Source organism: Carettochelys insculpta, chromosome 1 (genome assembly GCF_033958435.1).
Source record: "Carettochelys insculpta isolate YL-2023 chromosome 1, ASM3395843v1, whole genome shotgun sequence".
Classification (NCBI taxonomy): domain Eukaryota; kingdom Metazoa; phylum Chordata; order Testudines; family Carettochelyidae; genus Carettochelys; species Carettochelys insculpta.
This window is the reverse complement of record NC_134137.1, coordinates 381287589-381301496: the sequence shown is the minus strand read 5'-3', so window position 1 is coordinate 381301496 and position 13908 is coordinate 381287589. Positions and strand designations below refer to the sequence as shown.

General features: G+C 65.6%; 1 protein-coding gene across 7 annotated transcripts in view; it reads left to right on the top strand.

Moving 5' to 3' along the window:
- CPT1B (carnitine palmitoyltransferase 1B) overlaps positions 1-13908 on the top strand; it is a 116127-nt gene that overhangs the window by 86997 nt on the left and 15222 nt on the right. For all 7 annotated transcript variants that reach the window (XM_074976744.1, XM_074976737.1, XM_074976755.1 and 4 more), the window contains 2 exons: positions 5394-5558; positions 5986-6120. In XM_074976744.1, the coding sequence (XP_074832845.1) occupies positions 5394-5558; positions 5986-6120 (300 nt within the window). The remainder of the gene's footprint in view (positions 1-5393; positions 5559-5985; positions 6121-13908) is intronic.

Sequence of the window (13908 nt, the reverse complement as noted above, 5' to 3'; positions counted from 1 at the left end):
AGCCCCTCCCCACTGCTTGTCCTCAGGCCACGGCAACCGTTCGTTGTCCCCCCCTGGGCTGGAACCGGCCAGGCAGGTCACTGTCCACAGCCCATCGTCCTCCCGTTGGCCAGAACTGGCTGCCTGCCAAGTGGGCTGGGCCTCTCGGCCACCAGGTCTCCAGTCACTGGGTCGTCTCTTTGCAGGCCATTACTGGGGGTCTGGCTGCTAGGAGAGGCCACACCTGGTCCCTCTGTAACAACAAACCAACCCTCTCTCACCACCTTGTTGCACGCTGCACATGCGGAACTGAGGCACACGCAACTCCGGTGATACCCCCGGCGGTCCCCAGAGTTGTCGCCTGTGCGCGGCGCGGCTGTTACTGGCGCAGCTGGTTTTCCCTGAGCGACGCTGCGGTGAATAGGAACGGCGTCAGCACAGACGGACGCCAAGCAGCGCTCGAGTGGCCGTCCCACTGAACGGCGTCAGCACAGACGGACGCCAAGCAGCGCTCGAGTGGCCGTCCCACTGAACGGCGTCAGCACAGACGCACGCAAAGCAGCGCTCGAGCGGCCGCCCCACTGAACGGCGTCAGCACAGACGCACACCAAGCAGCGCTCGAGCGGCCATCCCACTGAACGGCGTCAGCACAGACGGACGCCAAGCAGCGCTCGAGTGGCCGTCCCACTGAACGGCGTCAGCACAGACGGACGCCAAGCAGCCCTTGAGTGGCTGTCCCACTGAACGGCGTCAGCACAGACGCACGCCAAGCAGCGCTCGAGCGGCCGTCCCACTGAACGGCGTCAGCACAGACGCACGCCAAGCAGCGCTCGAGCGGCCGTCCCACTGAACGGCGTCAGCACAGACGGACGCCAAGCAGCGCTCGAGCGGCCCGTCCCACTGAACGGCGTCAGCACAGACGCACGCCAAGCAGCGCTCGAGCGGCCGTCCCACTGAACGGCGTCAGCACAGACGGACGCCAAGCAGCGCTCGAGCGGCCATCCCACTGAACGGCGTCAGCACAGACGGACGCCAAGCAGCGCTCGAGTGGCCGTCCCACTGAACGGCGTCAGCACAGACGCACGCCAAGCAGCGCTCGAGCGGCCGTCTCACTAAACGGCGTCAGCACAGACGCACGCCAAGCAGCGCTCGAGCGGCCGTCCCACTGAACGGCGTCAGCACAGACGCACGCCAAGCAGCGCTCGAGCGGCCGTCCCACTGAACGGCGTCAGCACAGACGGACGCCAAGCAGCGCTCGAGTGGCCGTCCCACTGAACGGCGTCAGCACAGACGGACGCCAAGCAGCCCTCGAGTGGCCATCCCACTGAACGGCGTCAGCACAGACGCACGCCAAGCGGCGCTCGAGCGGCCGTCCCACTGAACGGCGTCAGCACAGACGGACGCCAAGCAGCGCTCGAGTGGCCGTCCCACTGAACGGCGTCAGCACAGACGCACGCCAAGCAGCGCTCGAGTGGCCTTCCCACTGAACGGCGTCAGCACAGACGGACGCCAAGCAGCCCTCGAGTGGCCGTCCCACTGAACGGCGTCAGCACAGACGGACGCCAAGCAGCGCTCGAGTGGCCGTCCCACTGAACGGCGTCAGCACAGACGCACGCCAAGCAGCGCTCGAGCGGCCGTCCCACTGAACGGCGTCGGCACAGACGCACGCCAAGCAGCGCTCGAGTGGCCGTCCCACTGAACGGCGTCGGCACAGACGGACGCCAAGCAGCCCTCGAGTGGCCATCCCACTGAACGGCGTCGGCACAGACGGACGCCAAACAGCGCTCGAGTGGCCGTCCCACCGAACGGCGTCGGCACAGACGGACGCCAAGCAGCGCTCGAGTGGCCGTCCCACTGAACGGCGTCGGCACAGACGGACGCCAAGCAGCGCTCGAGTGGCCGTCCCACTGAACGGCGTCAGCACAGACGCACGCCAAGCAGCGCTCGAGTGGCCGTCCCACTGGACGGCGTCAGCACAGACGCACGCCAAGCAGCGCTCGAGTGGCCGTCCCACTGGACGGCGTCGGCACAGACGCACGCCAAGCAGCGCTCGAGCGGCCGTCCCACTGAACGGCGTCAGCACAGACGCACGCCAAGCAGCGCTCGAGCGGCCGTCCCACTGAACGGCGTCAGCACAGACGGACGCCAAGCAGCGCTCGAGCGGCCGTCCCACTGGACGGAGTCAGCACAGACGCACGCCAAGCAGCGCTCGAGTGGCCTTCCCACTGAACGGCGTCAGCACAGACGGACGCCAAGCAGCCCTCGAGTGGCCGTCCCACTGAACGGCGTCAGCACAGACGGACGCCAAGCAGCGCTCGAGTGGCCGTCCCACTGAACGGCGTCAGCACAGACGCACGCCAAGCAGCGCTCGAGCGGCCGTCCCACTGAACGGCGTCAGCACAGACGGACGCCAAGCAGCGCTCGAGTGGCCGTCCCACTGAACGGCGTCAGCACAGACGCACGCCAAGCAGCGCTCGAGTGGCCTTCCCACTGAACGGCGTCAGCACAGACGGACGCCAAGCAGCCCTCGAGTGGCCGTCCCACTGAACGGCGTCAGCACAGACGGACGCCAAGCAGCGCTCGAGCGGCCGTCCCACTGAACGGCGTCAGCACAGACGCACGCCAAGCAGCGCTCGAGCGGCCGTCCCACTGAACGGCGTCGGCACAGACGCACGCCAAGCAGCGCTCGAGTGGCCGTCCCACTGAACGGCGTCGGCACAGACGGACGCCAAGCAGCCCTCGAGTGGCCGTCCCACTGAACGGCGTCGGCACAGACGGACGCCAAACAGCGCTCGAGTGGCCGTCCCACTGAACGGCGTCGGCACAGACGGACGCCAAGCAGCGCTCGAGTGGCCGTCCCACTGAACGGCGTCGGCACAGACGGACGCCAAGCAGCGCTCGAGTGGCCGTCCCACTGAACGGCGTCAGCACAGACGCACGCCAAGCAGCGCTCGAGTGGCCGTCCCACTGGACGGCGTCAGCACAGACGCACGCCAAGCAGCGCTCGAGTGGCCGTCCCACTGGACGGCGTCAGCACAGACGGACGCCAAGCAGCGCTCGAGCGGCCGTCCCACTGGACGGAGTCAGCACAGACGGACGCCAAGCAGCGCTCGAGCGGCCGTCCCACTGCACGGCGTCAGCACAGACGCACGCCAAGCAGCGCTCGAGCGGCCGTCTCACTAAACGGCGTCAGCACAGACGCACGCCAAGCAGCGCTCGAGCGGCCGTCCCACTGAACGGCGTCAGCACAGACGCACGCCAAGCAGCGCTCGAGCGGCCGTCCCACTGAACGGCGTCAGCACAGACGGACGCCAAGCAGCGCTCGAGCGGCCGTCCCACTGAACGGCGTCAGCACAGACGGACGCCAAGCAGCGCTCGAGTGGCCTTCCCACTGAACGGCGTCAGCACAGACGGACGCCAAGCAGCCCTCGAGTGGCCGTCCCACTGAACGGCGTCAGCACAGACGGACGCCAAGCAGCGCTCGAGTGGCCGTCCCACTGAACGGCGTCAGCACAGACGCATGCCAAGCAGCGCTCGAGTGGCCGTCCCACTGAACGGCGTCAGCACAGACGCACGCCAAGCAGCGCTCGAGTGGCCGTCCCACTGAACGGCGTCGGCACAGACAGACGCCAAGCAGCCCTCGAGTGGCCGTCCCACTGAACGGCGTCGGCACAGACGGACGCCAAACAGCGCTCGAGTGGCCGTCCCACTGAACGGCGTCGGCACAGACGGACGCCAAGCAGCGCTCGAGTGGCCGTCCCACTGAACGGCGTCAGCACAGACGCACGCCAAGCAGCGCTCGAGTGGCCGTCCCACTGAACGGCGTCAGCACAGACGCACGCCAAGCAGCGCTCGAGTGGCCGTCCCACTGAACGGCGTCAGCACAGACGCACGCCAAGCAGCGCTCGAGCGGCCGTCCCACTGAATGGTGTCAGCACAGACGGACGCCAAGCAGCGCTCGAGTGGCCGTCCCACTGAACGGCGTCAGCACAGACGGACGCCAAGCAGCGCTCGAGTGGCCGTCCCACTGAACGGCGTCAGCACAGACGCACGCAAAGCAGCGCTCGAGCGGCCGTCCCACTGGACGGCGTCAGCACAGACGGACGCCAAGCAGCGCTCGAGCGGCCGTCCCACTGGACGGCGTCAGCACAGACGCACGCCAAGCAGCGCTCGAGCGGCCGTCCCACTGAACGGCGTCAGCACAGACGCACGCAAAGCAGCGCTCGAGCCGCCGTCCCACTGGACGGCGTCAGCACAGACGGACGCCAAGCAGCGCTTGGCCTAAGGCCTCTTGTTCACCACCTGCTCGCGCACTGAACGGGCAGGGACGGACGCACCGCTAGCCAGCACTGCGCTGCTCGGGAGGTGGCGAGGGCGATGCTCTCCCAGCCCTGGCGGGGTCGTGCGACGAGCAGGCGGGTGGCCCCGGGGGCTGCCTTTTGAAGCAGTCTTGAGTGGATCCCTGCAGGGCTGCCAGGGGGCCGTCTGCGCACGCGTGTTCGAAGCACTGCGAGCCCCGTGCAAGGGAGCGCCACACTCCTGTGCCAGTAGACTCTGCGTCCCCTGGGGGCCGGCGCTGCTCGCGTGTGCAAGCCCCCCAGGGGAACACTCCTGCTTGCCCGCGCTGCAGCATGCGCTCGTCGAGATGTGGGAGCCGCTGGGCATGCCACCGTCCTGCCTCTGTGCCAGCGAGTGCGGTGTGGAGGAGCTGGGGTGGGACACTCTGGCCCCTGGCCAGGGGAGGGGAGTGCGTGCCCTGCTGTGGGTCCTGCTAGGGGTGCGCTGGGTGTGCGCGTGCCTGAGCAGGACACCCGTCTGCACCCACCTCTCCACTGCAGCTTTCATACCTCCCGCTCCTGGCGGGCGCTAGCGCCTTCACACCCACAGGGAGGGGAAACCGAGTCACAGAGCTGTCCACAAAATATTCCACGGAAGCCCAGGCTCTGGCCAGCGCTGAGGTAATTACCAACGTGCTCACCTGCACCGGGGAGGAGCAGGGCACCAGGCAGCCTCCGGCCTGGCAGTTCCTGATACCCGAGGCACGAGATGGGGCCTGAGGGCTGGGCAGGCCAAAGGCTAACCCAGGAGGCAGTGGGGGAATCCCCCGAGGCCTTTGGGCTCTGGGAAGTGTGACCCGGTCCGGAGCATGACAGGGTCTGTGTCCTGCCTGGGTCAGCCCCTGCCCACTTCAGGGTGCCACCTCGGCCAGGCGTGCCCCCAGCTGCTGCCCAGCCCAGCCCAGCCCAGCCCAGCGGTGCCCCGGGAAAGCTCTGAGTTAAATCCCAGGAAGAGGTTTCTGAGCTGCAGTCCTGCAAGCCCAGAGCGCGAGGCCCTGTGAGACTGGCCCCGTGAGCGTGGGCGCCCAGCTCGGAAGCAGTGCTGGCCGGGGGCACTGGCGCCTGCTCTCTCTGCAGTGCGTGGAGGTTATCGACCGCTCCTACCGCCTGGCCAAGGCACTGGCAGACGACGTGGACTTCCACTATCTCCAGTTCACCACCTTCGGGAAGGGCCTGATCAAGCGATGCAAGATCAGCCCCGACGCCTTCATCCAGATCGCGCTGCAGCTGGCTCACTTCCGGGTAAGCGCCGGCTGGGCTCCCCGTCAGGCTCTGGTGCCCGCACACCAGGAGCAGCTGGCTCGGGAACTCTCCCACATTCAGGCACCAGAAGGCCTGGGGGGCTGGGGGGGAGCAGCCTCTGTGGCCATAGAAAGACGTTTCCGTCCCTGGAGGCTGCAGAGAGAGGGCTGAATGGGAAGCCCAGTGCCCCGTTGTCTCAGTGCCGGGCAGCTCCCCACGTGCGCGTGGTGCCAGTGCCGGGGGCTGGGCTGCTCCCACCTGCAGCCCTGGCGCTCCCCACTGGAGAGACAACGGCCGCTACGCCATCCTCCGCCAGACCCGGTGTGCTGCTCTGCTGCCCCACCCCGGGGGCATGAGGGGCAGGGAGCCCTGCGCTTCTCCCATGCGCCTGCCCCTCCTGGCTCTGAGCAGCCCCGGCTCCCTCCAGGACAAGGGCAGCTTCTGTCTCACCTACGAGTCCTCCATGACGCGCCTCTTCCGGGAAGGCAGGACCGAGACGGTGAGATCCTGCACCAGTGAGTCCACAGCCTTCGTGCAGAGCATGATGGACCCAGCTCGAGGCGTGAGTGTAACCCACCCAGGCCTGCCCACCCCAGCAAGGACCCAGCCCCCGCCACCCCTCCAGCCAGGGCTGCCCACCCCAGCAAGGACCCGGCCCCCGCCACCCCTCCAGCCAGGCCTGCCCGCCCCAGCAAGGACCCGGCCCCCGCCACCCCTCCAGCCAGGGCTGCCCGCCCCAGCAAGGACCCGGCCCCCGCCACCCCTCCAGCCAGGGCTGCCCACCCCAGCAAGGACCCGGCCCCCTCCACCCCTCCAGCCAGGGCTGCCCGCCCCAGCAGGGACCCGGCCGCCTCCACCCCTCCAGCCAGGGCTGCCCACCCCAGCAGGGACCCAGCCCCCTCCACCCCTCCAGCCAGGGCTGCCCACCCCAGCAGGGACCCGGCCGCCTCCACCCCTCCAGCCAGGGCTGCCCACCCCAGCAGGGACCCAGCCCCCTCCACCCCTCCAGCCAGGGCTGCCCACCCCAGCAAGGACCCGGCCCCCTCCACCCCTCCAGCCAGGGCTGCCCACCCCAGCAGGGACCCAGCCCCCTCCACCCCTCCAGCCAGGGCTGCCCACCCCAGCAGGGACCCGGCCGCCTCCACCCCTCCAGCCAGGGCTGCCCACCCCAGCAGGGACCCGGCCCCCTCCACCCCTCCAGACTGGCCCCACCCCAGAAGGGACCCGGCCCCCTCCACCCCTCCAGCCTGGCCTGCCCACCCCAGCAGGGACCCGGCCCCCTCCAACCCTCCAGCCTGGCCCCACCCCAGCAGAGACCCAGCCCCCTCCACCCCTCCAGCCTGGCCTGCCCACCCCAGCAGGGACCCGGCCCCCTCCACCCCTCCAGCCTGGCCTGCCCACCCCAGCAGGGACCCGGCCCCCTCCACCCCTCCAGCCTGGTCTGCCCACCCCAGCAAGGACCCGGCCCCCTCCACCCCTCCAGCCTGGCCTGCCCACCCCAGCAGAGACCCGGCCCTCTCCACCCCTCCAGCCTGGCCTGCCCACCCCAGCAAGCACCCGGCCCCCTCCACCCCTCCAGCCTGGTCTGCCCACCCCAGCAGGGACCCGGCCCCCTCCACCCCTCCAGCCTGGTCTGCCCACCCCAGCAGAGACCCGGCCCCCTCCACCCCTCCAGCCTGGCCTGCCCACCCCAGCAGAGACCCGGCCCTCTCCACCCCTCCAGCCTGGCCTGCCCACCCCAGCAAGCACCCGGCCCCCTCCACCCCTCCAGCCTGGTCTGCCCACCCCAGCAGGGACCCGGCCCCCTCCACCCCTCCAGCCTGGTCTGCCCACCCCAGCAGAGACCCGGCCCCCTCCACCCCTCCAGCCTGGTCTGCCCACCCCAGCAAGGACCCGGCCCCCTCCACCCTTCCAGCCTGGCCTGCCCACCCCAGCAGGGACCCGGCCCCCTCCACCCCTCCAGCCTGGTGTGATGGGGTTCAGGGGTTCCCCTGCACTGCACCCCGTCCGCTGGCAGGAGTGACACTCACTCGGCAGGTACAACAGAAGGTTTATTAGGCAACAGATGCCCAGTTTCTCACAGAAGCGACAGTACAGCAGCCAGAGACAGTCCTTCCAACCCATCCTGGGGAGAGGACCCCGAGGGGTGCCCCTCTGGGGTGTAGCTTACCCCTCCTCAGGCTGGCTGCCTTCCAGCTCTCTCTTCCCCTCGCCTCTAACTGCCGCCCCCGATTCAAAACCCAGCTCAGCTCCTCCCTCCTCTTTGTTGTGGGCAGAGGTGTTACCTGCCAGTTGTAGCCCCAGGGTCATCCTTAGCCACTGGGAGCTGATCTGCTTGTCTCTGACATCCAGCCTGACTCACACATGCACCCCCCCCACTCCATCACATCTCTCCCCCCTTCCAGACCGAACTGAGCTGGGTCACTTAGCCAGTGACCTGGGGAAGTTCGGGGCCCTCCCTGCGTGACAGGGCATCGGCTATGGTGTTGTTGTTCCCCTTGACGTGGACCACCTCCATGTCGTAGTCCTGCAGGAGCAGACTCCACCGCAGGAGCTTGGCGTTGGCCCCTTTCATGTGATGCAGCCAGGTCAGGGGTGAGTGATCGGTGTACACGGTGAAACGCCGTCCAAACAGGTACGGCTGCAGCTTCCCCAGCGCCCACACCATGGCCAGACATTCCTTCTCTATGGCTGCGTAGTTCTGCTCCCGGGGCAGCAGCTTCTTACTCAGGTACACGATGGGGTGTTTCTCCCCTTTGTCATTCACCTGCATTAGCACAGCCCCCAGCCCCACGTCTGAGGCATCGGTGAACACCAGGAAGGGCTTGTTGAAGTCTGGATTTGCCAGCACTGGGGCCCTGACCAGATCCTCCTTCAGCGCGCAGAGGGCCTCTTGGCACTGCTCGGCCCAGACCACCTTGTCAGGCTTTCCCTTTTTACACAGCTCCGTGAGGGGGGCTGCGATGGAGCTAAAGTGGGGCACAAACCTCCGGTAGTACCCTGCCATCCCAATGAAGGCCTGGACCTGTTTCTTAGTCTGGGGTGTGGGCCAATCTCTGACAGCCTCCACTTTAGCTGGCTCTGGCTTTAAGCAGCCGCTGCCCACCTTGTGGCCCAGGTAGGTCACCTCAGCCATTCCCACCTTGCACTTCCCTGCCTTGATAGTCAGCCCGGCCTTCTGGAGTCGGTCCAGCACCTGCTTGACTTGGGACACATGGTCCTCCCACGTCTGGCTGAAGATGCAAATGTCGTCCATGTAAGCCAGGCCAAAGCTCTCCATCCTTTTCAGTAGCTGGTCCACCAGACGCTGGAAGGTAGCGGGTGCCCCCTTGAGGCCAAAGGGCAGGACCAGGAACTCGTAGAGCCCCACAGGGGTGATGAAAGCCGACTTGAGTCAGGCATCTTCGTCTAATGGCACTTGCCAGTACCCCTTGGTGAGGTCTATGGTGGTGAGGTAATGGGCTCCCCCCAGCTTGTCTAAAAGGTCATCAGGCCTGGGCATGGGGTAGGCGTCCGATACAGGGATGGCGTTAAGCTTGCGATAGTCCACACAAAACCGAACAGACCCATCTTTTTTAGGGACTAACACCACGGGAGAGGCCCAGGGGCGGGAGGAGGGTTGGATCACCCCCAGAGCCAGCATGTCTTCAACCTCCCGCTCTATGTCCTGAGCCGTCCTCCCTGTGGCTCTGAATGGCACACACTTGATAGGGGCGTGGGTGCCTGTCTCTATTCGGTGGACAGCCAGGTCAGTGCGTCCGGGTCTGTCCGAGAACAGCTGTTGATGTGAATGCAGCACCTCCTTGATCTCCGTTTGCTGCGCAGGGGTCAGCTGGTCTGAGAGGGGAATAGACTCCAGCAAGGAGCTGGCTCCAGTCCTTGTGAGCAAATCCACCAAGGGATCATCCCCCTGCCCCTCCCAGTGTCTGCACACGGCCAGCACCAAGTTCTCCCTGTCCCAGTAAGGTTTCATCATGTTCACATGATAGACCCGGTGGCTGTGGGCCCGGTTCGACAGTTCCACCACATAATTCACGTCATTTAGCTGTTTGACAACCTTGAAGGGCCCATCCCAGGCCGCTTGCAGCTTGTTCCGCCGCACAGGTACGAGAACCATCACTTGGCCCCCGGTGGCATAGGCTCGGGCCCTGGCATTACGGTCATACCAGACCTTTTGCTTCCTTTGGGCCATGGAGAGGTTTTCCCTGGCCAGGCCCATGAGCTCGGTGAGTTTTTCCCGGAAGGTCAGTACATACTGTACCACTGACTCCCCTTCAGGAGAGGCCGTCCCTTCCCACTCCTTTCTGAGCAAGTCCAGGGGTCCCCGTACCCTCCTTCCGTACAGCAGCTCAAACGGGGAGAACCCCGTGGATTCCTGGGGCACCTCCCTGTATGCAAACAGCAGGTGGGGTAAGTACTTGTCCCAGTCATGGGGGTATTGATTCATGAAGGTTCTCAGCATCTGCTTCAGAGTCCCATTGAACCTCTCCACCAGCCCATTGGTCTGCGGGTGGTAGGCTGTGGCCCAGGTGTGCCGGACCCCACACTTCTCCCACAAGCTTTGCAGCAGGGCCGACATGAAGTTGGACCCCTGATCTGTGAGGACCTCCTTGGGGAACCCCACTCTGCTGAAAATGGACAGCAGTGCATCCGCCACGGTGTCAGTGTCGACAGAGGTCAAGGCCACTGCTTCTGGGTATCACGTGGCAAGATCTACCACCACCAAAATATATTTCTTCCCTGAACGCGTTGCCTTGCTGAAGGGTCCCACTATGTCCATAGCCACTTTCTGGAAAGGCTCCTCTATGGTGGGCAGTGGCCTCAGGGCAGCTTTCCCCTTGTCCTGGCTCTTCCCCACCCTCTGGCAGGGATCGCAGGACAGGCAATACAGACGGACAGCTGCAAAGATCCCTGGCCAAAAAACGTTCTGTAACAACCTTCTCCTGGTGCGGTGGATCCCCTGGTGTCCTGCGAGCGGGACATCATGGGCTAGGTACAGCAGCCTGCGCCGGTACTTTTGGGGAACCACCAGTTGCCTCTGGACCTTCCATGGCTCCGCTTTGTGTCTGGGAACCCATTCCCAGTATAGGAATCCCTTTTCCCACGGGAATCTCTCCCTGCAGCCCTCCCCCAGCTGTGGAGCTGGGCTGAGACTGGCCAGTTCCCTCAGCTTCTGCAAGGAGGGGTCTCTCTACTGCTCTGCCTGGAATTCTTCCGCTGGGGCAGGGGCAGAAGCTACTTCCCCATCCCTGCCTGGCTCCAGCACCCCTGGCCTGTGAGATCTGGTTTTTGGGGGCCCCCTTTCTCTCAGGGTTGGCCCCTGTGGCTCCTGCGACTTTGGCTGGGCCTGTACCCCTGAATCTGGGGAGCGCACCCCTCGTTTTCTTTGTCTACGGGTCAGGACCAGGGCACGAGGGCGTTCACGTTGCCAGTTCTCCAGGTCCCCCGCATCAGTACATCCGCTGGCAAATGGCTGTGCACGCCCACTTCCTTGGGGCCTTCCTTCTTCCCCCAGTTCAGGTGCACCCTCGCCATGGGCACCTTGAAAGGGCTCCCATCAATTCCTGTTATCGTCAGGTGGGAATCGGGTATCATGCAGCCCGGTGCCACCACCCCGGGTCGGGCCAGCGTCACGTCAGCGCCTGTGTCCCAGAACCCCGTGACCTTTTTCCCGTCTACCTCGAGGTGTTTGAGACACTTGCTCCACAGAGGTAGTGCCGCCCCCACTCTGTAAACTGGCCTCTGAGCATTCGGTCCCCCTGAGGAGCTGGTCTGTGGGGCAGACTCGGCCCAATCCGAGTGCCCATTGTCAGCACCACCCGCCTTGGCCGCCAGCTCCTCTGGCTTCTGGGACCCCACCCAGTTGACTCCATGACCCCCCGGTCTGCTCAACCTGTCTGGGAGCCTGGGGCACTGGGCTGCTCTATGCCCCTTTCGCCCACAGCGATAACAGCCTGGGTCTTGTTGTGTCCCTCAGGCCGGCTGCTCTGTCCGGGCTGTTTGGCTCTGTGGGGGGTGGGTGGCTGGCCCCTCTTTCCTGGGCTCGCCCAAGAGGTGGTCCCCTCTGTCGTACAGTTAGGGACCGGTCTCTCTGAGATTCTCGGTCTCTCCAGGACTCCCTCTCCCTCCGGGACTCCCTCTCTCTCCGAGACTCCCTCTCTTTGTGGGGCTCACTTTCAAATCTGGCCCGGCTGTTTGTGAAGTCATCTGCCAGTTTTCCTGCATCGTGTGAGTCCCCAGGCCTCCGGTCCACGAGCCACACCCTCAGGTCAGGTGCGCACATCTCGTAGAATCGCTCCACGACCGCCAGCTCGATCAGGTTCTCTACGGACTGGACTCCCATTCCGAACGCCCACTTCTGGTAGTATTGCTTCAGGCGGGCGGTTGTATCTACATGGGTTTCCTCTGGCCTCTTCTGCGCCTCCTGGAACTTCTTCTTGTACATCTCCGGAGTCAGCCCGAACTTATGCAGCAGGGCCTGTTTGAACCGTTCAGAGTCCCCAGGCTGCAGCCCCTCCAGCTGGCTGAGCACCGCTGCGGCCTTCTGGCCCAGCAAGAGGGTGAGGTGCCGGAGCCACTCATCTGGGGAACCTCATGCAACTCACAGGCTCGCTCAAAGGCGGTAAGGAACTCGTCCATGTCCCCTGTGTCCTGACACTGGGCCAGCACACGCGTCTCCAAGTGACTGGCCACCCCGATCCATCTGGCCCTCTCCCCGCTTACCGCAGCTGGGGCCTCTTGGCGTCTCGCCTCTGCCATGGTTCGCTCATGCTCCCGCTCTCGCTCTCTCTCCTCCCGCTGTCTCTCTTGTAGCTGGCACTTGTGCTCACGCTCTCTTTCTCGTTCCTGGCGCTCGTGCTCACGTTCACGCTCACGCTCTCTTTCCCGTTCCTGGCGCTCACGCTCTCTTTCCCGTTCCTGGTGCTCCAGTTCCTTTAATTTCACCTCGAGTTCCAGCCGTCGCAGCTCTGCGGCGGGGGACTCTGCCCGCGATGGACCACCGCTAGCTGAGCGCGACCTGGCGGGCACCGCGTCTGTCTGACGGCGTCGAGCCCCTGCTCCTGTCGGAGAATCCGAAACGCTTACCGAGGCTGACCGGCCACTTTCTGCCAGGACAGGCTCTGCCCCCCCGGATTGGTCATTCTCTTCCAGCTGGGCAATCAGCTGGGCCTTGGTCGCCTTCCCCACGGTCAGGCCCCTCTCTCTGCACAGCCCCGCTAGCTCTGCCTTCAGGAGTCGGGTATAATCCATCTCCCCGCTATCTCCCGGGGTATCCACTCACCAGCAGCAGCTGCAGGAATGGCTCTGTTCCCCCTCTGGCTCTTGTGAGACTCCTTCCTTCTCTGGTGCTCAGTCAGCCACTGCTGGGAGCTCATCCGTGGGTGCAGTGCATCCCACTTCTGACACCAGTGTGACGGGGTTCAGGGGTCCCCCTGCACTGCACCCCGTCCGCTGGCAGGAGAGACTCTCACTCAGCAGGTAGAACAGCAGGTTTATTAGGCAACAGATGTCCAGTTTCTCACAGAAGCGACAGTACAGCAACCAGAGACAGTCCTTCCAACCCGTCCTGGGGAGAAGACCCCGAGGGGTGCCCCTCTGGGGTGTAGCTTCCCCCTCCTCAGGCTGGCTGCCTTCCAGCTCTCCCTTTCCCTAGCCTCTCACTGCCGCCCCCGATTCAAAACCCAGCTCAGCTCCTCCCTCCTCTTTGTTCAGGGCAGAGGTGTCACCTGCCAGTTGTAGCCCCAGGGTCATCCTTAGCCACTGGGAGCTGCTCTGCTCGTCTCCCACATCCAGCCTGACTCACACCTGCACTCCCCCCACTCCAGCATACCTGGCCTGCCCACCCCAGCAGGGACCCGGCCCCCTCCACCCTGGCCCCACCCCAGCAGGGACCCGGCCCCCCCCACCCCTCCAGCCTGGCCCCACCCCAGAAAGGACCCAGCCCCCTCCACCCCTCCAGCCTCGCCCCACCCCAGCAAGCACCCGGCCCCCCTCACCCTTCCAGCCTGGCCCCACCCCATCAGGGACCCGGCTCCCCCACCCCTCCAGCCTGGCCCCACCCCACCTCCCCTCAGCCAGTCCTTGAGCTCCCGTTGTGTCGTGCCCCACCCAGCTCAGACCCCGTCTGCCTTCCTCCAGCCACCCCCTGCACACCCCCAGCCACCCCCTGCACACCCCCAGCCATGCTCAAGGCCCCCCTGCAGTCCCTCCAGATGGGCCCCCCCACCTTCCCTATAGCCAGCCCAGGGCCCAGCTACACCCCACCTATTTTCTGAGGCCCTGACCCACTCCCTACAGCTTCCTTCCCTGTCACTCACCGCCCCCGGCCACACTCCTTTCACATGCCAGT